The following is a 22751-nucleotide window of genomic DNA, read 5'->3' as shown; positions in this document are numbered from 1 at the left end:
AATACACACACTGCTACACACTATACACACCCCCTATATGCACACACTATACACTACCTATACACACATCCCTACACACACTGTACACACACCCATACCCCTACACATAATACACACACCCCTACACACTATACACACCCCCTATATACACACCTACACACGCTATACACCCCACACTATACACACACCCCTACATACTGTACACACACCCATACCCCTACACACAATATACACACCCCTACACACACACCCTATACACACACCCCTACACACACACTATACACCCCCTATACATACACCCCTACATAGATCGCTATATACACACTATACATACACCTCTACACACATCCCTACACACACACTATACAGATCCCTACACACACACTATACACACCCCTATATGCCCACACTATATCACACCCCTACATACAAATACACACCTATACACACTATATGCACATACACCCCACCACACACTATACACACACACCCTACACATCACCCCCTACATACACTATACACATACACACTACACACCCCTACACACATACACTACGTACACCCCTACATACACTATACAGATACACACCCCTACACAGAACACACTCCTACACACATACCCTTTGAACCTGGGTCAGGTGCACGCAAGACAAACCCTACCCGCAGTGCTATTACTCCAGACCAAAGGGAACCAGGTTTTTATATTAATGAGAGGGCTTCATCCGGGCTCGTGTATGTGTGTAAATGTAGGAAATGTGTAAGTGTAGGGATGTGTGTGTGTGTAGAGATGTGTGTAGAAATGCGTGTAGGGGTATATGTGTGTAGCGATGTATGTGGAGCTGTGTTGTGTAGGTGTGTGCGTAGTTATGTGGGGCTGTATGTGAGGTGTATGTGTGTGCAGGAGTGTGTGTATAGTGTACGTGCTTTTTGGGTCACACCCGGCAATGCAGTTACTCCTGACTCTGCACTCAGGAATTACTCCTGGCAGTGCTTAGGGGATGCTGGGAATTGAACCTGGGTCTGCTGCATGCAAGGCAAATGCCCTACCCACTGTGCTATCGCTCCAGCCCCTGTGTGGAAAGCCTTTAAAAAAAAACCTGTGGGGCACCATATTATCCCCAAGGACCACCAGTGTGTCCCATAAACAGAGCCTGAAATAGCCCCTGAGCACCACTGGGTGTGGCCCAAACCCCAAACCCTGCTCCTCCCCACCCGCAAAAGATGATCAGTGTGTGAAGAGTGTCACTTGTGGGAGTAGGTACGGGCAAGACACACAGCAAGGTCTACACGATAAGAGGGGAACAAGAGATTAAGTTGCAGGCTGAGAAGCTTATAGACAAAAGCCCAATGCATTTTATTGTATTGTAAAGCAGAGCCCCCAACCTTCCCAAACCTGGCCCAGCCTGAGGGCAGAGTACGCCCGGACACACCTGGGACCCCTACACTGAGGAGCTGGTGTAGAAAGCCAGGGCACAGGCTTCATTCAGACCACTCTGGCCCACCGCTTACGACCTGCTGACCTCAGGCAGGCACACAGTATCGACATCTCCACTGCTGTCACAGTCTCCCTGCCGAGAAGGGAGGTTAACGTGGTGAGAAAACAAGACATGAAAACGGCTAAGGGCAGTGCCACCACAGGTTCTCCAATGGGGGCTGACCAAAGCACAGTGAATAACAGGCAGGTTGGACTCCAGGGGACCGGGGGACGGGACGCACACAGCCAGGGACTAGCTTTATTGCTGCTGTCTTGATCTTGAGCCGAAAGAGACCCCACTCCCATCAGCTCCCCCATCGGGATGGCCAGGGAGGAGGTCTTGGTTCTGATGTGGAGGTGGGGGCCAGTGTCTGAGGAGGTCGCTGTCAGTGGCCAGGCCAGTGATGGTACACTGGCTAAGAGTCCGGCCCGGTGCCAGGAGCTGGCTGCCCCTCAGCTGGCCCCGCAGGGTCCTCTGTGGGTTGCTGCCTGGCGTGCTGATCCAACAGGGCTGTGAGATGCAGTGGCTGGTTCTGAAGCAGGGTGTGGGTCTGGGCCATGAGGTGGGTGAGTCTGCCCACCAGTTCCGCCTGCGCCAAGGCCAGGCTGGGAAGCTTGGCATAGTTGACAAGGCCCTGCCTGCTGAGGATGGTGTCATCAATGCAGCCGCCTGTGGGGACACAGAGGCAGCTGGAACCCCTGAAGAATGCCAGTCTCCTTTTCTGCAGTGCCAGGCTCAAGCCCCAGGCCTCACCCATGGGAGGCACGCTCTCTGTTCCGGGGCCATGGCCCTGGCTGACTCTTCTTTGGAAACTATGCTCCAACCCTAAGTGCCATCTCCCAGCTGGACTCCCCATCTGGCTCCTGCTTGCACCCCGCCCCTGCCCCTCATGTTTACCCCGTCCTCCTTAATGCTTCGCTCCCACCATCTGGCTACCTGGCTGAAACCCCAACAAGACTACGTTTCCTAAACCTTCCTGAGGAACTGCACGTATGGGGAGATGCAAGAGGGGATCACACACAAGTTTCTGCTCCCTGCGACCTCCGAGCCCAAGGAAAGCAGAATTCTCCACAGGAGCACCTCTGGGGAGTCAGCCGTAGGTGCGAGTAGAGGATTGGGCAAGCCCACTCTCCGGCCCTTAGGGCTATTTAAGCATCTCCGCAGCTAGACGAAAAGCATCTTGAACATCCTGTCCCTCAAATGCCCCCCACATGCGTGTGACTGATCCCCCCAACCCAGCTGCTCACCGAGCAGAGGCAGGAAGGGCACCCCCTTCAGGATGCGGACCATCTCCTTGACCTTGGGCTCCTCACTGACCAGCAGCAGATTGTGCCCCACAAACAGCGGTAGCAGATTGCGGTACTTGGAGTCCTCCAGGAAGGGCTTCAGGATCTGGAGGCCAGAAGGGATTGCTGGGGTGAGTGGGGAGACCCCTCTGCCAGTCCCAGGTCCCGGGAGGCTGGCAGGGAGGAGTCACCTCCACCCCTCAGAGGTATCCAGGCACCAGCCAGGCAGGTGGCGGGCGGCAGGGGGAGCCGGGCACCCTAGTTCCTGGGAGAGGCGGGCGCAGCGCCCCACCTGGTTGGGGTAGACCTTCATCAGGATCTTGTGTTTCCGCAGCTGGTGACGGAGCAGCAGCTTGTCCTCCGCCCCCATAGCCACGTTCTGGCAGACGGCGATCATGCGGTTGTTGCGGAAAAGTGCCTCAATCTCCCGACGGAGGAGCCGGATAAGGCCCGTCTCCTGCAGACACAAAGGGGGTGAGCAAGGGGAGGGAAGGTGCTCTTTCTCCCTGGACGCCTCTTGCCTGTGAGGCAGCTGGGGCCTCCAGTGACTGCCCCCCAAAAGGAAAAGATAAGGGTCCCTGCAGGGGTGGGCCCAGACCCTGAGAGACAGTGTCCCCTTCCCCTACTCTCACAGTCGCTGCAGAGCAGTGACTCGAACCCGGGAAGGCTCCAGCCCCAGAATGGCCAGGACCTGAGCCAGTCAGCCCTAGCTGCCTGCAGTAGTGGCCAAGTTACTTCAATTCTCCCTCTGACGCTTTTCTCGTTATTTTGACAGTTACAAATACAAGATAAGGGGCCAGAGGGATAGGACAGCAGGAAGGGCATTTGTCTTGCCAGCAGCCAACCTAATGGTCACCCAACCCTGCCAGGTATGATTCCTTAGTGTAGAGCCAGGAATAAGCCTTGAGATCAGTCAGGCAGGTGTGACCCCATCCACAAAATAAAAAATAAAAACAGGGGCTGGAGGGGCCAGAGTGATAGTACAGCTGGTAGGGTATTTGCCTTGCATGTGGCCGACCCAGGCTCGATCCCTGGCATCCCATGTAGTCCCCTGAGCCCATCAAGAGTAATTCCTGAGTGAAGAGCCAGAAGTAACTCTTAAGTACCACTGGGTTGATCCAAAAACAAAAACAAAAAAACAGGGGCTCGAACAATAGTATAGTAGGTAGGGCACTTGCCCTGCATATGGCAGTACTAGGTTCGATTCCCAACATCCCATATGGTACCCCAAGCCTCACCAGAAGTGATTCCTGAATGCTAAGCATTGCCAGATGTGGTCCAAAAACCAAATAAACAAACAGCCCAGATACAAGATAACTCTTCTGGGTGCGCAATCTAAAAGGAGGTACTTCCACAGAACAAGATGCTGCTTCTCAGGCCGAAAGATACACTTCAGTGAGATGGAGTGTGTGCTTTGCATGTTCAGTCTCCAGCATCACATGGTTTCTTGAGCACCACCAGGTGAGGCCAAAACAAACAAGACTGCTCCTCGAAGCTGGAACTTAGAGAAAGTACTTAAGACCTCCATAAAGTGTCTGACATGAGGTTTTTTGTTTGTTTTTGTTTGGGAGCCACACTGGAAATGTTTGGGGTCTATTCCAGAGGCAGTGCTCACTGGCCACTGCTGGCGGTACTTGGGTTCTGGGGATTTCCATGGCTCTGGGGATTCAGCATGCAAAGCAAGCAAGCCAGTCCATTAAACGAACCTGTCTGGGCCAAGAGACTTTTTTGGGGGGTCATTTCTTTGGGGGGGTGAGGGGGGTCATATACAGTGCTCAGGAGCTATTCCTGACTCTGTGCTTAGAGAAGGTATCCCTGGCAGTGCTCAAGGGACCATATGTGGGATTGAACCCAGGTCAGAGGGATGCAAGGCAAGTGCCTTCACCCCTGTACTATCTCTCTCTGGTCCCACAAGAGAAGTCTTTTTCCAACTACAGCAGATTCTAAACTACACTTAAACAGTGGAGTCAGGTGACCTCTGCAGAAATCCACTTAAATATTATACACAAGTGAATACATACCATCTCTATACATACTAGCCTATTTATTAGATACCAAGTCAAAGGGAAGAAAGGTTTGCTAGTATGAACCTGCTCTATCCAAAACAGTAACGACCAGCCACATATGCACATGCTAATTATATTTAAATTAATTAAAATAAACTACACTTAGGAGTCCAGTTCCTCAGCTGCACACTGCCATTGGCCTCAAGAGCTGCAGTGCAGGTTTTCTTCTAGATGCTTTGAAGGGATGAGGTAGCATGCACCACTGCTTTAAAAAAAAAAAAAGCAAGACCCCCAAACACCACCAGGAATGATCCCTGAGGACAAAGCCTAGAATAATTCCTTAGCACTCACCCCAGGCAAGAAAAAAAAAAATAAACAGTGAAAGAAATCCTGAAGGACTGTGCATTCAGAAGCCCAAAGGCCAATGCAGAGCTAAATGCAGGTGGTTCTTTAAGATACCTGGACTGTGGCAAGTCCATGTGGATTGACATGGACCATTCTACATACCATACTGTCTCCCCTCCACCCCCTACCCCCCACCCTCCATTGCCTTCTTGTTTGTTGTTTTTGGTTTCGGGGCCACAGTTAAGGGTTATTCTTGGCAGTGCTCTGGGGACGATACTCAAGGGTTATTCTTGGCAGTGCTCTGGGGACGACACGGGATTTGGGGGATTGATCCCAGGTTGGTCACATGCAAGGCAAGTGCCCAGCCCGCTGTGCTATCTCTCCAACAGCCCCCTGTGGTGGATGGGCCTCTGCCCTGGAGGTTCACATCACTACAATCACTAAGGATCATTTCCGTCACTGGCCCAGCACCAGGTGACATGACATGCCCAGTTTCCTCCTTACCTCCTTGGGGGGGCTAGGAGGAAGTGGCAGGCATCTTGGGTTGACAGCCGGTTTGGGGGGGATGTACTCCGTCACAGCCATCAGCTTCTGCCTTTCAAAGTGCATCACGCGTCGGTGGCGGGTGACGGCTTTGGAGCCATAGCGGACAGTCTGGAGGGTGGGCAACCGGCCTGGAAGGAAAAGGAATGTGTGAGACGCAGTTTCCTAATCTAGTTGGCCTGGATGAACGAAAAGCCCGTCTCCTGTGCAGCATCCTCCACCTCCTCAGCACAAACTTGAAACAAGGAGTCAGGAGTTCTGAACCCTCTCTTTCAATGTGTGACCTCGGATGAATTACTTGAGTATCTGAGGTTTCTATTTTTCCCATGTTTCCTTAAGAACAAAGATGAGATGAGAAAAAAGGAAAGGGTATTTTGAACTTCTTTTTTCTGTTTGTTTTTGGGTCACACCCGGCAGTGCTCAGGGAAGACTCAGTTACTCCTGGCTCTGTGCTCAGAAATCAAGTCCTGGCAGGCTTGGTGGATCATATTGTATGCCAGGAACTGAACCTGGAATCGAAAGTGGGTCAGCCACATGTAAGGCAAGTGTCCTACCCACTGTACTACCTTCCCGACCCCTGAACAAATTTTTTTAAAAAAGAGGGTTCCTCTTTATCGAGAAAAGTTTTTTCCTAAATAGCTAAGGAAATGGAAAGCATTGTGGGCTGGAGAGAGTACTGGTGGGTATGAACCCAAAGCAAAACAAAATAAATTAGAGAGTCTTCTAGGCTCAGCAGAGAATACTCAGCTCTGTCATTGTGTCACAAAAGTAATCATAGACAATATAAAACAAGCAGTTTTAGCTGTGTTGCAATAAAACTTTATTTACAGGTTTGGATAGTACAGGGATTAAGGCAATTGCTTTATATGCAGCAGATCCACGTTCAATCCCCAGCACCCATACAATATCCTAAGTACCACCAAGAATGACCCAGGGCTCAGAGTGAGCACTGAGCACTGCAGGGTGAGGTCCAAACAATAATTAAAATACAAACATACAAAAAATTACAAGCATGGTAACCAGCCCTCCCAGTTTCAGCTTACTTTTGTCTAAGTTCTAGCTTCTTAAATTTTAAGTGGGAGTTTAATTTTAATTTTAAATTCTTAAAATTTAAGCAGATGAGGGTCACCTAACTGAATATGGGGATTACACAACATTGACAATAGTAAAAAAGTTTCTGAACCATACAATGAATTTCAAGGTACTTCTGGAACTGCTCACTCATGTTGCATTTCTCTTGGGAAAAGGAATCCTGAGCAGAAAAAGGTTAAGAAGCCTCGATCAAAGCCAGTGGCTGGCAAAACCCAACCAGCCACTCCTGCATTACCGGGAAACTCATGGAAACCACACACTTGCAGGACCCATCCTGGACCAACTGCACCAGCAGTTCAGGAACGGGGTACCACAAACTGTTTCCATCCACCCTGCTGCTGCTACCCCCATGTGCTAAGGTTTGCACACGACTGCCCGACTGCTGGAAATCTGTACTCCTCATAGGATGCAAATGAGAAAAATGGTCAAAAGAAGTGACCCATTAAATACATTTTGCATGTCAGGTTACCAGGCCACCCGCTGGCAATGCCCAACTCACATGGTTCTGCCCTTATGAATTCTAATAAGACATCAAATAAAAGCCTACAGAGATGACAGGCGAAAGGTTCGATAAAAAGGTGCAATATAGTTCTAACAGGGGTAGGCCTGAGGAGACGACCTTTAGCTAGACCTAAGAAAGGGGCATAATGCCAAGGTGGATTCAGAGGAGACCGAGGGGGGTTAAGGGCTGGGTAGTGGGTAACACTCAATCAAGGCGAGGTTACTGGACGGCGGGAAAGAAACACTGTGGCTGTCATGGGCGTTATCGCTGTGTTGCTATTACTACTAGAGGCTGGAGTCAAGGCACCAGGTGGAGGAAGGAGACCTCCGGCGAAGTAGCCGGTGCCCAGGGGTCAAGGGGAGCTGTCCGGGGTCAGAGGCTACAGGTGAAGATCAACAGTGGCGAAGGGGAGACGAGGACTATAGAGCATCGACCGGATCGCTCAGTCAAGCCTGGGCCACCCCTTACCCGCCTGGGGCAGGAGACCCCCTCGCAGCATCCCAGCCATGGGCGCAGCCATCGCGACCGGAAGAAGGGTCGGGAGGCGGGCGAGACGAGAGGAGCTGAGGATTGTGGGAAGTCTGGAGCCGGAAGCAGTGGGCGGAGCCGCCCATTGGACCGCAATCCGCACGCGCCGAGCCCGCCCCCTGGTCTCCAGGCAACGACGCCAGCGTCCTAGCAACGGCTTTTTTCTCTCTACACCCACGCATACTAACACACAAACACACACACGCGAACTTATATCCACAGTCTCCCGGTTTGCAGCCGGCAAAGTCTCTCTACACCCTTCAGTCTCCAGACCCCGCTCTTTCATTTTTTCTTCCATCCCACCCACAGCGATTTGCTCTGTATCAAACCCTTTCCCTTGTTCCCCTCCTTCTGAGCTTCTTTCGCTTCACACCATCCTGCATTTAGCCGTCCCTAGGGCTTGTCCAAGGGCTCCTCTTGATTCCAATCCCCTCTGTCCCCACCAGCCTGTGATGATGCCTGGAGGTGAGTAGGTTGGTGGGATGGAGGTAGAACAGATGGGTGGGCAGGCCCCAAGAATAAGGAAACGCAGCAACTCGTCTTTTTTAACAGATGAATCTTCTCAGAGTTCAGAGGAAAGTGGCGTGTGCATTACAGAAGCCCTAATCATTAGGCGCAATTTGTCCTTCCCTGAGGATGAGGATCTGTCAGAGAAGATGTGAGTTCATGTGGGAGGAAGTGGGTGCTCAAAGATAGAAACACCTAGGATGACCAGTCCTATGAACTCTGCTGATTTGTCATCTCATTTTTGTTTCTTTATTTACTCCACAATACAGTCAGTGGTCAGGTGCAATTGATTTACCCTTCTCAAAACTCATTTTTCTTCTTTTCCACCACGCTCATTTAAATGTTTTAGATATAGCTCTTAGTTCCTCTAACAAACTCCTAATAAATCTTCCTGTGCCCCATCCAGGCTTCTCATACTGTTGCCTCCAGAGTTATTTACATGACAAGTCTTATCAGACATTATCGATGGCCCCTTTCTTGGCCCCTCAGTAGCTCCAGAATAAAAACCAAATGCTTTAGCATGAGTTGCTCTTTGATAAGCTTTCAGGCCTACTTATTGCCACTCTCCACAAATATGCAATTCTTCTAATACCCACGTTCTCATGCCTTAGCACCTTGCTGTTTGGAGTGGTGCTAGGGCTGGAGAGACTACACCACTAGCATCTTCTGGGAGCTTCTAATAATCAAGAGTCCCAGGCCTGTGCCTTACCTGAATTAGAATATGCATTTAAACAAGACCCATACACTCCCTCTCCCCCCTCTTCTTTCTCTCTCTCTCTCTTTCTCTCTCCCTCTCTCTCACACACACACACACACCACATGTTCAAGAAAAGCTTGATTAGCATATATTATTCCCTCTGCTTGAAATTCCCTCTCACCTTTCTGGTTAACTCTTTTTCATCTGTCATGTCCAGGAACCATTCTGAGTCTCCTGATCTGGACTTGGTACACTGACCACATATACTTTTTTTAGTCCTTGCCTGTGCCAGCCATTTGTTTCACCTGCTTCACTGGTAGGGACGGTGGGGACTCTACCATTTTTCTCTAGTAGGCTCTTGGCAAAGGTTGTGGAATTAACAAGTAAGTGAATGGAACAAGTGACTTTCCCTCCATGGACCACAGCAGAGGTAGGTAAGAGTGGATTCGCTTATAGAGATTCATCTCTGTCCACTCCTGTTCCAGTCCCATACCTTCACCATCCACACTGGCCTGCAGAAGGCTCTTGGGCCTCTGAGTCTCTCCAGAAATCATATGCCAGCAGCACTCAGTGTCCTACTCCAAATGCCTTTATTCCTTCTCTCATACTGAACTGTTCCCAGAGCTTCAGAGACCCGGGGCTCCAAGTCAACCTATTTTCATGGTCTGAACGTCACATCATGAATCAAAAGTTGTTTCTGACATCTGATCACTTAATCACCCACATTTACCCTCCCACCTCCCATCTTCCCTGATGAGAGACTTGGGCATTCCATTATACCACCTTGCTGGCCTTTCCCCCAGATTCCAAAGCCTGGCTGATCTGCAGACTGTTCGCCTAGACCGGGAGGGGATTACCACTATCACGAACCTGGAGAGCCTCCAGAATCTTCACAGCCTCTATCTGCAAGGGGTAACTTCTGTCCCTGCCCTGTCTTGCCCTCTGCCCCGCTGTGAATCAAGTCCCTCTACTCTCAAAGGAGCCAGCCCGGTCCATGAAGTTTGGGCTATAGAGCTTCATTTCATCTACTCCCAGATGAATCAGGACTTCTGAGTTGAAAGAGCAGTTCTCCCAAAAGGGACTCTGCATGTTTTGGAATTCGTGTTTACATCAGACACTACTCTTGATCTAGAAGTCCTTGGGGTCTACATCAATCCCTCATGTTAAATAGGAAGCACATTTCCTGCTCTGAAAAAGTGAACTAAGATGATTCCTAGGACTAGAAAGATAGCTAAACGGTATAGAGTGCATGCTTTGCTTTGCATGTATGAGCTTTGCATGTTCAATTCCCAGCACCGCATGACCCCCCCAACACTGACAAGAGCAACTCTCAAGTGCTTTCATATGTAGCCTTCAAACCAAAACTCTGATTCCTGGAGCTGAAACGATAGTACAGTGGGTGGGGTGCTTGCTTTGCATGCGGCTCACCCAAGTCCCCGGCATCCCATATGGTCCCCTGAGCCCTGTCAAGAATAATTCCTGAGTGCAGAGCCAGGAGTTACCCCTGAACATTGCTGGGCATAGGCCCCCCAAAATGATTTCTGAAAGAAGTTTAGTGAAGGAGGAGCTAGTGAGTGGTCTTCCATTCCCCCCACCCCAGTTTAGTAACCCCAGAGCCCTTAACCTTATCCACAGAGATTTCACAAATCTAAATAATATATATTCACGGTTCCCTCTGTGGAAGTAAGTCACTTCAAGGCTTGTTCCCTTTCTTTGGACCCCTAAGGTTCTTGAAGTCCCCCCCACCCAGGAGTGCAGAGTTCTTTCGTTAGCCCCCCTACCCTGTGTACACTCAGTAGCCTTACCTAAAGAAAGCAAATCATCCCATATTGTGGTAACAAACAGGTCAAGGAGTGGGATGATCGTGCCCCACATGCCATATCTCCAGTCTCAAGAGACAGGATTGCTAGGCAAGGCTCCTTTAAGAGCCCTGCCCCTGGTGATCTCCCCTTGGTGTCTTTCTGCAGAATAAGATCCAGCGAATTGAGAACCTTGGCTGCATCCCTTCTTTGCGGTATGTGGCACCAGGGTCCAGGCGGATGAGGGGAACCTGGGACACCTCCCGAAGAACCTATTGCCCTGACCGCTACTACTCTTGAACGTGGCTTCTTGTCACCTGAGGACCCAGCCAGACAAGCTCTGCTTCCCTCACCCCCAAAAACCATGTCTCCCCAGCTGCTTAGGCAGGCACCCCACCCCGCTGACATCCCGCCCACCCCCAAGCACAGACAGAGCCCGCTTCCCTTCTTCCTGCTGATCTGGGACTCACTCTGTGCCCGTCCTCTCCTTCCCCCTGCAGCTTCCTGTCTCTGTCAGGAAACCTCATCAAGCAGGTGGAAAACCTCCGTGACCTCCCACACCTCCAGTTTTTGGATCTTTCTGAGAATCAGATAGATACACTGCAGTTAGGTAGGAAGGCCCCCCCCCCCACCTGGTCGGGGAATGGGTCTCCTCTGCCCCAGCACCTCCCCTGCTGGGGGGCACAGGGGCTATGCAGAGGCCTCGGCTCTGAGCCAGAAGAGGGTCTGAGCACCCTAATCCCTCTGCCTGATGTGTGCAGATGAGTTCCCGCAGAGTCTGCTCATCCTCAACCTGATAGGAAATGGCTGCACCAACCAGGATGGTTACAGGTGAGGAAGTGCTGGAGGGTGGCGGCTGACCTCCTCCTTGGTTCCATGGGAGTCCCTCTCAGCGCGGAAACCTAGGGGCAGGGATGGCTCTACAGGCTGAGCCATAAGCTTTGCTTAGCTGGAATGCCCAGGTTCAATCGCTGGCACTACATGGTCCCCTGAGTCCCACCAGGAGCAACCCTGAGCAATGGGTTGGGAGTAGCCCCTGAGCACTGGGGGTGTGGCCCCAAACCACCAAAACAAAACAGGGGCTGAAAAGCTCATTGGACTGAGTGTGTGCTTTGCCTGTGAGGTCTGGGAGCAATTCTCCCCCCAGCAGAGTCAGGCGTGGCCCTTGAGCACCACTGGGTGTGAACCCCAAACAAACCTGGGGTCGTCCTCCATAGCACCTTCTCCCCCAGCCCAGCTCCAGGCAGCCCCTGCTTCCCTCCCATCCCACCTCCATGAGGATCCAGCCCTTAGCCCTTTCGCAGAATCTGCGCTGTCCAGCAGCACCCCCAGGAGCACTCCCCTGACCCGCCCGGCAGGAAGCAGCTGGTTCGAGCCCTGCCGCTGCTCCTGGACCTGGATGGTCAGCGGATCATGGAGCGCTGGGTCTCGGATGATGAGGACGGAAACTCAGAGGAGGAGGATGGCAACAAAGACGACCAGGAGTTTCCGGAGCTGATTGGCCCCTTCTGCACTGAGCGAGGTGACCTCGCTCCCCAAGGCTGGCAAACTCCTGCAGCCCACCCAGACCTGGGGGTGGTGGTGGGGAAGCTGAACTGGGGGGTATGAGGGAACAAAATTGGGGGGTGTGGGGAGCTGAACTGACCATGATGTCTGAGGAGGGGCCTCAAGCCCAGAGCAGTGCCTGGACCACACAGCAGGACAGGGCTGCCAGACCATGGGCTCCTCTCCCTGCCCTACTGCGGGCGGCCCCCTAGAGCTCCCATCTGCCCTCTGCAGGCTTCTTCAGGGAGCTGGAGCAGGAGCTGGCCAAGCATCGGGAGCGCAGGGAGCGGGAGGCCCTGATGGAGCACCAGCTGCGGATGGACACTCAGCCAGTCCTCACCAACCTCCCTCCACTGCTCCCCGGGCCCCCAGCTGACCAAGACAACGCTGCTGTCGCTCCAGACAGAGGGCAGGAGACGATGGCCCCAGAGCCTTCCTCTGTGTCCCCAGCCACCTCCAGCCGGAGGCGCAGCAGCCAGCGACCCCGGAACCAGCCCAGCTCTGAGCAGGCCAGGAAGGGGGGATCCCGAGCAGCTTCAGGCCCCAAGGCCTTTCCAGCGGGGCGTCTTCTCCAGCCTCAGTAAAATGCTGACCCGGAGCAAGAGATGAAGAGCACTCTAACTCAGCTAGTCGGCAGGGGTGAGGAATGAGTATGTGTGGGGAGGGCTCTCCTGCTTCTCCAAGCCTTTCCCTGTGTCTCCAATAAAGTGTCCCAAGGCCTAACTGCAGCTTCCAGGTCATTTGCTGGGACTCTTGGGAGAGTACAGATACAGGCCCCTGAGGAACAGCTGGGAGAACCCAGAGCGGTCCATTCTCAAGAACCAGTTCAGAGTGGCCAATGCGCTTGCCTCATACACAGCTGACCTGGTTTCAATTCCCGGCACCCCATATGGTCCTCCAAGCACTGCCAGGAATGACCCCTGAGCACAGAGCCAGGAGTAAGCCCTGGATACTGACAGTCCCCAAACCACAAAATAAAAATAGGCTCAAGGGTCTCATACATTGACTCCCAACCTTGGTGAGGGGAAAGTGGGTCTCCTTGGAGAGAAGGCCAGCTCACTTCCTCCCACTTTCAAACCAAACACCTGTGCTGTTCGTTGTCCCAGAACCACAGTTATGAGTGTTCGAGGCATGACCTTCCCTGCACCCCAGGAGGCCACCGCCCATAACAGAAGGCAGAAGAGTCTGCCTGCAGCAAAACAACCAGAGGCCCCTCAGCCAGCTCTGGGCTGCCCTTCGCCCCTCATCTGCCAGTCCCCCAGACTTCCCCTCCCCCCAAGGCCACTAAGCAGGGAAGTAAAACATTTATTAAGATAAAGGTCCAAACAACCACTGAGGACAAGATTGACAGGTGGAAAGGATGGCACAGCTCCTGGGACCCCCCTCTACCTCCCCCCACAGGCAGTGCCTCAGGCATATGCCTGGCTCTCCCTCTCCACGAAGGCCTGGAAGAGGCCCCCCAGCTCCTCGGCAGGTGGGGGTCCCTCCCCAGCCAGCAACCTTCGCACAGCCTCCAGGCCTTCCCGCTCCAGATCCTGCTGCCGCTGCCGAAGCCGCTGCCCCTGATCCTGCCCGGGAATGATAGAGAGGCGGCCCTGGAATGGGGTGCCCTCCCGAGGAAGGGGGGAACACACCACATCCACCAATACACACACAAGTAGAGCAAAGAGCAGCTGACTTGCCCAGGAGAGTCTCCTCCAGCCCTAGGGCCCTCACAGGAAGTGGGAGGAGGACACAGACACACATACAGGCACACATGCACATGCACACATGTACACACGCACATACAAATGCATACACGCACGTGCACGCACACACACACACACATACACACACACACACACACACACACACACACACACACATTACCTGCTCACTCTCCATAAGCCCCAGCGCCACCTGGTGCCCACGGTACAGGGGGTGGCGACGATCCACCTGAGTCTGGAACCGGGGCAGGCTCCGCACAGGATCCTGTGCTCCAAAAGTGGGGGACAGCACCTGGGGAGCTTGGGCCGCCCCCATCCCAAAGATGAAAGGTTTGAACACTGACCTAAAGGGGCGCAGGAGGTGGGGCGGGACACAGAGAGTGCCAGGGTTAGGGCACTTGCCTGGCCACTCCAGCTTGATCCCTGGCACCAGCTGGTCCCCCACGCACCGCCTGGGGCCACTCCCCAAACACAGAGCCAGGAAAAGCCCCTGAGCACTGCTGAGTGTGTCCCTCACAAAAATTAAGGGAGCACAGCGAGAAGGACTGAGGCTTCCAATCTCTCTCACCGGGAAGGGTCGGGCGTGGCAGTGAGGAAGTGGACGCAGGGCAGGGCGGGGTCCCGGGGAAGCACGGACACCATGCTGGCCATGGTGCGGAAGCCACCGGAATCCATGCAGATGCCGCTCTCCTTGTTCCTGAGGATGTCCATCATCACCTCTGCCGTAATGGCACCTGCAATGAGAAGTGGGGTGAGGAGCCCTCGGCCACTGAAAGTGATGGGAGGAGGTGGCCTGGCCTGCCCGCTTACTCACCCTGCTGTTGCCGCAGCAGCTCCCGGCCGGCCTGGAAGCGGGCCTTGGCGGCCTCCATGCGCACTGGCTGCTGGGTCAGCGAGAAGACCTGGGCGAAGTCAAAGGTGCCCTGCCCACCCCACCAGCCCTGGGCCTGCGCATGAGGCCGCAGCTCGGGGTGCTCGGCAGAGACGTCTGTGCCAATGCTCAGCTGGTTGGAGAGGTTTCGGGCCCCCTCTGTGGAGGAGACGGGAGTCACTGACTTATCCAGCACTGTTCTGTGCTGGGCACGCAGCGAGGGACAACCGTCAATAGATACAGATACACACACACACACACACACACACACACACACACAACACCCTGTCACGGAAGACAGACAAAAGGATGACAGAAATAAATGGGAGCCTGATCTGGGGCTGGAGTGATAGAACAGTGGGTAGGGCGTTTGCCTTGCACGCGGCTGACCTCGGTTCGATTACCGGCATCCCATATGGTCCCCTGAGCACCGCCAGGGGTGATTCCTGAGTGTAGAGCCAAGAGTAACCCCTGTGCATCGCCAGGTGTGACCCCTCCCAAAAATAAATAAATTAAAAAAAAAATTCATCTGATCTGTGGTGGGCTGGAGCAATGGCACAGTAGTAGGGCATTTGCCTTGCGCGCAGCCAAAGCGGCTGAGCCGGGTTTGATTCCTCTTCCCCTCTCGGAGAGCCAGGCAAGCTACCGAGAGTATCTCGTCCGCACAGCAAAGCCTGGCAAGCTCCCCGTGACGTATTAGGTATGCCAAACACAGCAACAAGTCTCACAATGGAGACGTTACTGGGCCCGTTCGAGCAAATCAATGAACAACGGGAGGACAGTGACAGTGACAGTGATCTGTGGCAAGTGCATACAGTGGGGATCAGGTGTAGTGTCAGTGGAAGTGTCAGCCCTATCCCTGAGAATAGGGCTGGGAGATGAAACGGGAGATCTGATCACCAGGGAGTCCAGGGCTGCCCTGGGGTCACCCGTGGAGACGCAGATTCTCACCCTGAATCCTCTGGGCAGCCCAAAGCCTCCCTGCTGTCTCCAGCACCCATGCCTCTGTCCGGTCTGCCAGCAGGAAAGTGTTGTGGTAGGAGAAGGGTGTGGGGTCCTCCCGGCAGCTGCCACCCTGTCCGTAGCACTCCAGCAAACCAGTGATCACGTCCACGGCCTTCCGGGCAGAGCGGCTCCGTTCCAAAGCCAGCCTGGCAAAAGAGGAGCAGAGGACACAATGTGGATGGGGGCAGAAGCCCCAGAGGACAAGGTCCAGGGAGGGTTGGGGACGGACTGAGGCCATAACACAGATGGTATGACAAACATCTGAGCCAGCAGCTGTCGGGCTCTGCTCAAGGGTGCCAGAAAAAAAAGACCCAAAGCCATCTTGGGGAGACAGAAGTACCCTGAGCCCTCTCAGTTCTCAATCAGAGCTGCTCAACTTTGTTTCATTTTGGGTCAGATCCAGCAGTGCTCAGAGCTTCCTTCGGGTTCTGCTCTGGGATGTCGGGGACTGAATCCAGGTCTGCCCCATGAAAGGCAAGTGCCACTGTAAGTTTGATACATCAGAACGCTGCATGAGATTTTATTGGAAAAACATTTACTTTGTTTTTGGGGGATGGGGTGAAGGAGGAGAGCTACATCCAGTTGTGCTCAGTGCTTACTCCTGGTTCTGAGTTGAGGAATAACTCCTGGCAGTGTTGGAGGGACTATATGGGGTTCAAGGAACAAAATCCAGGAGCCAGAGAGAAAGCACAGCAGGAAAGGCCTTGCACGAGGCCAAGCCAGGTTCAATTTCCAGCAACCAATATGGTCCCCTGTGCACTGCCAAGAGTGATTCCTGAGTACAGAACCAGGAGCAACCCTGAGTGTCACCAGGTGTGGCCTCAAAACAGAAACAAATCCAGATCATCTATGTGCAAAGCAAGAGTCCTACTCTCCCTACAATTTCTCCAGCCCCTCAAAACATTTTACTTCTGAAGGAGATAAAATACAGAGAGATAGGGGCTGGAGCGATAGCACAGCGGGTAGGGCATTTGCCTTGCACACAGTCGACCCGGGTTTGATTCTCAGCATCCCATATGATCCCCTGAGCACCGCCAGGAGTAATTCCTGAGTGAAGAGCCAGGAGTAACCCCCTGTGCATTGCTGAGTGTGACCCAAAAAGCAAAAAATAAATAAAATGCAGAGAGATAGTACAGGGGACGAAGGTCCTTGTCTTACATGAGGCAGACCCAGGTTCGATTCCCAGCACCACCTAGGGTTCCTTGACCATCACGAAGAGTGATCCCTGAGCACAGAGTCTGGAATATACCTTAAACTCTGCCAGGTATGATCCCAAACAACCCCTTTTCCCTGCCCACTTCCCCTCCAAAAGAAAAAAGAATGCAAATGTACTACTCTCTTCCTGGGCTCAGAGAGGCCTAGAGAAAGCCAGGTTGTTTTAGCTTACTAGATGGGGCCATGAAGAGGGGCAGGAGCACCTCCCTGATGAGGGTGTGAGGGCACAGTGGGCAGAAAGGAGGAGCCCCAGGGAACTGAGGCAGGTGGCCCACATCAATGCTGAGCCTGATCCTGGGCAGTGGCAATGGGGCAGGGCTCGCACCTGAGCAGATCCATGCCCAGCAGGGCCTCCCCCTCCCGGACAGGCTCCTTGGTCCACACTGCTTCATTGCCAATGCAGACCCCATGCTCGTTGGCGCCCATCTCTGCCCCCCACAGCCAAGAGGGGCGGCTCAGGATCACAGCGTGGGTCTTCGGTACCTGCTCCACTTCTATGTAGGTGCACTGTGGGGAAAAAAACGGAGAGTCCGCTCAGAAAGGGAAACACCGCAGGAGTGCTGGCTCTCTGCCAGTCTCCTTATCTCGCCCTTTGAGAGTAGTTTTCTTATTCCCATTTTAGAGGAGGGTACAGATCAAGAAGGTGACGGCGACAGATCAAGAAGACCCACCTCCACCGTGGTGGGTCACTGGAGAGAGTACAGCAGGTTGGGCATTTTGCCTGGCCAACCTGGAATCGATCCCTCCCCCAATGGATCACGTATGGTCCCCAAAGCACTACCAGGAATAACTCCTGAACATCTTGGCTGTGGCCTCAAAACCAAAAACAACAACAAAAATCAGTGGGGGGTAGAAGGGAGAAAGTATAATGTATAGGGCACTTGCCTTGCAGGCAGCTGACCCAGATTTGATTTCTGGCATCCCGTAGGGTCTCTTGAGCCTGCCAGGTGTGATCTCTGCGTGCGCGCACGCGCGCACACACACACACACACACACACACACACACACACACACACACACACACTGCGGCTACAGGGTAGGCCCTGATGGCCTACTCTGAACTCATGCTCTTTCCGGTACATCTGGTGGCTTCCTAGGTGTGGGGAGTGGAGGGGGGCCTAGAAGAGAAGTGCGTGCGGCACAGTTCTGCTCCCCTCGAGGTCCGACCCACCTGGAGCCGGCTCCCTGGGGCGTGAGTGGCTGCTGGGAGGAACACCACCTCTTGCACCTCATCCCGAGGTCGGTCAGAGTTCTTGGCAAAGATCACCGCCGGCGTGGCCGAGGCCGGAGGCACCGAGACAAAGCAGTCACAGGAGCATGGGATGTCGGGGGCCGGCGATGCCATCTGGGAAGAGGTGGGCACAAGTGAGTCCCTCCTGGGTTTCCTCTCTCCCCCGCCCCTCCCCCCATCCCCGCCCCCGCTCAGTTCCAGAAAATCCCTCATCTCAGCAGGTACAAAAGAACTCAGAGAAGACACCGACCGCCACGGGGTTCTGGACACATAGCACCCCACGCACAGTAGACTCCAGCCTTGTGCAATGGGCTCAGGCACTCTCCCCGCAAGCTCCAGGCTCAAAAGTCAGCAGGGTTGGGTGCAAACTGCACGCCCCGCGCGTCCTGCCCAGGGAGGAATTGAACCTTCCGTGCAGCCAGGGGACCACCTTCCTCCCCAGCCCACCTTTCTCCAACAGTGTCACACTCCTCCTCTCGCCCACTTTCTAGCTTCCCCAATTTACACGCCCCTCACCCTCTCTCCCTTTAGACCCCCAGCAAAGTCCCGGGCGCCAACGCCTCCCCTCCGGCTCCAGTACGTCCTATTGGGCGCAGGCTCCCTGGCGACCTTTGCCCGGGGCGGGGCCGGGGGCGGAGCCGGAACCGAGAGCCTGAAGTTCCGCGCTCCTCCGCCAGGGCGCGCGCCAGCACCACTTGTGGGCGCCGCGCGGCTTTGCCAATCCCTCCCCGCGGCCCGCCCTTCTGAGCAGGCGCCTCTTTTCAAACCTGCGGGTGGCTCCGCGGGTTCCTTCTCTGGAGTCACAGTCGGCGGGGTGGGGGTGGTGGGGGTCGGGGGGAGTGGAAGGGAGTGGAAAGGGAGAAACGAAAAACCGGGCTGATCTGTTAGAGAGCCAGGACTGCGGCACTTGGTTATTTGTGTCCTGGTGTGAATCCAAAGGCTAGTCCTAGGCTGTTCGCGTTCCGGGAATAAGATCTATAGGAATGAACACAGTAGTCGGACTGGAGGTGACACAGGGCCCCAGGGGGCGAGGGGAAGAGGTCTTGGGCATTTTGCTTCTTTTCTTTTTTTTGAAGGGGTGCTACACTTGGCTGTGCTCAGGGCTTACTCCTGGTTCTGTGCTCAGGGATCATTCTTGGTAGGCTCGGAGGACCACATGGGGTGCCGAGGCTCGAACCCCGAACAGGTATACACAAGGCAAGTGGGTCACTTTGGTGGTGGTGAGGTGGGGTAACTGTGTATACCAAGAAAATATCAGTACCATTGTAAACACATTGCCGTAACTATTAAAAAATATATAGCACAAAGGGTCGAAGACATAATACAGGTTAAGGTGCAAGGCCAGGAGTGATCCCAGAGCACAAAGCCCTGAACACCCCAGGGTATTGTCCATTGTCCCCTTTACCCCCAAAAAAATGTTCACAGGTCAAAGAAATGTAGAGATAACAGATTAAGGCAAATTTTAGCTTAATTTTCATTATACTAAATTTTTTTTCTTGGCGGTGTCACGTGCAGCATTGACCGGCAACCACTTGTTCAGGGACCACTGGTGGCAGTGCTATGGGACCATCTGTGGTGCCAGGAGTCAGACCATTGTGGTGCAACACACAAGATCTTAACCTATCCTGTCCCTCCAAACCCTAAAAAAAATTCGGGGTGTCGAGGATTAAAGCAATCCATAAGTCAGCGTCATGCAAGATCCAAGGCAAGTGCCGTAGCCGCTATATTATCGTTCAACCCTATTTATTCTTGTTTTGGCCTTTTGAGTCACACCCTGTGAAGCACAGGGGTTACTCTTGGTGGTATACTGGGACCATATGGGATGCAGAGGATGGATCCCGGGTCTGCACGTGGAAGGCAAATGCCCTACCTGCTGTACTGTCACTACGACCCCTCGTAATTCATTTTAATTCCCTCTCCCCTGATCTTCCCTGTTGCTGCTGCTGTTCTCGCGATAACTGGGGTTGCAAACAATCCTAGTTGTGATGCTCTCACAGTTCTAGCTGTGGGCCTCGAGGAGGGTTCCCACACCAGGTTGCTGCCATGCACTGGGCCACAGTACTCATAAAGGTCTGTGTTTAGCTACTGGTACTTGCACATGGGATCATTGGGGCCAGTGCCCTTGTTTGAGGCATGAAAACTACGGTTGAGTAGGGGTAACGCTTCCCACATCTTTTGGTTCCGGTGCTCACTGGGGCAGAGGGGGGTGTCACAGCCATTTTTTTCTTTTGGGGTTACACCCAGACGATGCTCCCGTTACTCCTGCTCTGCACTCAGGAATCACTCCTGGCGGTGCTCAGGGGGCCATATGGTATGCTGGGAATCAAACCCAGGTCGGCCGCTTGCAAGGCAGACGCCCTACCCGCTGTGTCACAGCCATTTTTGTGGTGCATACACACACCTGGTTGCAGTGGGGCCGGAAGTCATTTCTTCCAGCTGTGGCGCATGTTTAGAATCATAGCAACGCTTCCAGGATAGTACTCAGCACATATGACCCCAGGGATTTGAATTCATGATCAGTTGCTTGCAAGGTAGATGCTCTAAGCTCTTGCAATATTCCTCCCTACCCAATGCATTTTTTGCCCCCCTATCCCAAGGAGACTCCACCAATTAGGCCAGCAGTTTCAAAGCTAGGCGAATGCAACCTTAGAAAGATATCTGAAGGGATTTCAGTGACAGTAAAGCAGGGAGGGCATTTTGCTAGCCCGTGGCCAACCTGAGTTTGACCCTAGTATCCCATATGGCCCTCCCAGAACTGGCAAGGGTGATTCCTGAATGTGGAGCCAGGAGTAACTCCTGAACATTGCCGGGCTTGACCCCCAAACAAATAAAATATATGTGAGGGGGTCAGAATGATAGGACATTGGGCAAAGCACTTGCCTTGCACGCAGCCAGCCGAGTTCAATCTTCAGCACCCTTATGGTACCCTACGCCTGCAAGGAGCGATACCCAAGTACATAGCCAGGAATTAGCCCTGAGCACAAGCTCATTTTGCACCCCCAAAAAGTATCTGAGGGACCAGAGAGATAGCAAAGGGGTCTTACCTTGCATGTAGCTCATCGTGTCTTGATCCTTGGTACCCAGGGGTAAACCCTGAGTAGCACCTGGTGTGACCACTCCCCCCAAAGCAAAAACAAAACAATACCAAGTTTAAGGAGCTTCCCTTGCCTGCAGTGGACCCCAGTTTGGTCCCTAGCACCACATATGATTCCCCCAAGGACAGCTAGGAGTAGCCCCTGAACATTATTGGGTATAGCTTAAACCATTCCCACAAAAGATATGCAAATGCCCAAAGCTCATTTGACTCCCCACGAAAAAAGGCTATTCTGCCCTCACAGTGCTCACACTGATAGGAGGTGGCTGTGAGTTTTATATATTTGTGCACGGGCCACACTTGGCAGGACTGGGGTAGGGGGTTGATCCCCTGTCATGTAGTACAGGGGATCAAATTTGAGTCATCCCACATGCTAAGCCTTTTTTTTTATGCCTTGTTTTGAAGCCTTACCAGTGGTTTTCAGGGGCCACTCCCAGCTTGTTTCTCAGGGGGTTGCTCCCATGGCAAGTTAAGGGCACTGTGAGGAGGTTGGGATCAAACCCAGCCTCCCACATGCAAAGAAGAGCCCCCTGGGCTTTCTCCCCAGCCCAGGCATGCACTTCCTACCACCTGAGTCATATCCCCCACCCAGGAAGATAGCTTTGAAAGAAAATTTGGAAATTTCTTTCTTTCAGGGAGCTCTCAAATGGTACTCAGGAGGCTCATTGTACCCCGTTGGAAATTTTCGGCTAACCAACCACACCTGAAGTTCAATAGAAGGGTCCAAGGATGCGGTGCTGCAGTGTCAGGGGCACCTGGGTCACCCCAGTGGTGCATTGGGGCCATATATTGCTGGGACCATATGGCGTTGGGGCCCCCAAATCTGTAGTTACAAGTCTATAACTATTTCCCTGCCCCAGATCTTAAAATTTCTGGTCCAAAGATTTGGCACCTTTCCATGGAGTTGGAATGGGAAACTTTTTTTTCTGCCAAGGACTATTTGGATATTTATAACATTCACAGGCCATGCAACAAGGCAGACAGGCTGTGGGCAGAAGAGAAGCCTGTGTGTCCCGTCCTGTACCAAGTCCAAACCCCAGGATTTTACAAGGGTCTGTGGACTGGACATTCCCCCACCATCGAGTGAAAACTGAAACAACAAAGACAAAATCTTGGTCAAAGCGGGGGAGGAGGCTGCACATCTGGGAGATATGTACCCCTGCTATCCCCAAGTTTCTTATTTCCAGGCTTCTTAAAAAGGATCCTTTCCATCTCACACCTTTTCATCCTTTGGCTTCAGGCAGAGGAGGGAGGAGACCCCTGCAAGATAATGGCCTGCAAACCCCACCCCACCCCACCCCACC

General features: G+C 53.2%; 3 protein-coding genes across 3 annotated transcripts; 1 reads left to right on the top strand and 2 right to left on the bottom strand.

Annotated features, from left to right (window-relative positions):
* Positions 1-1349: 1349 nt before the first annotated feature.
* MRPL10 (mitochondrial ribosomal protein L10) lies at positions 1350-7841 on the bottom strand. The gene is made up of 5 exons (XM_056127445.1): positions 7718-7841; positions 5617-5786; positions 3054-3218; positions 2723-2867; positions 1350-2144 (listed from the first exon to the last, which is right to left on the bottom strand). The coding sequence occupies exons 1-5, from the start codon at positions 7767-7769 to the stop codon at positions 1891-1893; spliced, it is 786 nt and encodes a 261-aa protein (XP_055983420.1). The 5' UTR covers positions 7770-7841; the 3' UTR covers positions 1350-1890.
* A 227-nt stretch (positions 7842-8068) lies between these two features.
* LRRC46 (leucine rich repeat containing 46) lies at positions 8069-12909 on the top strand. The gene is made up of 8 exons (XM_056126546.1): positions 8069-8242; positions 8330-8435; positions 9785-9893; positions 10949-10995; positions 11281-11390; positions 11542-11611; positions 12139-12302; positions 12560-12909. Exons 1-8 carry the CDS (start codon positions 8230-8232, stop codon positions 12907-12909), a joined length of 969 nt encoding a protein of 322 aa, XP_055982521.1. The 5' UTR covers positions 8069-8229.
* A 711-nt stretch (positions 12910-13620) lies between these two features.
* On the bottom strand, positions 13621-18467 carry SCRN2 (secernin 2). Its single transcript, XM_056127469.1, has 7 exons — positions 18294-18467; positions 17448-17629; positions 15854-16053; positions 14846-15061; positions 14600-14765; positions 14195-14375; positions 13621-13893 (listed from the first exon to the last, which is right to left on the bottom strand). Exons 1-7 carry the CDS (start codon positions 18465-18467, stop codon positions 13735-13737), a joined length of 1278 nt encoding a protein of 425 aa, XP_055983444.1. The 3' UTR covers positions 13621-13734.
* Positions 18468-22751: the final 4284 nt, after the last annotated feature.

Source organism: Sorex fumeus, unplaced genomic scaffold, assembly GCF_029834395.1.
Source record: "Sorex fumeus unplaced genomic scaffold, SorFum_2.1 ptg000063l, whole genome shotgun sequence".
NCBI lineage: Eukaryota > Metazoa > Chordata > Mammalia > Eulipotyphla > Soricidae > Sorex > Sorex fumeus.
Note: the sequence above shows the minus strand (reverse complement) of the source record. Positions and strands in the feature narration are given on the sequence as shown.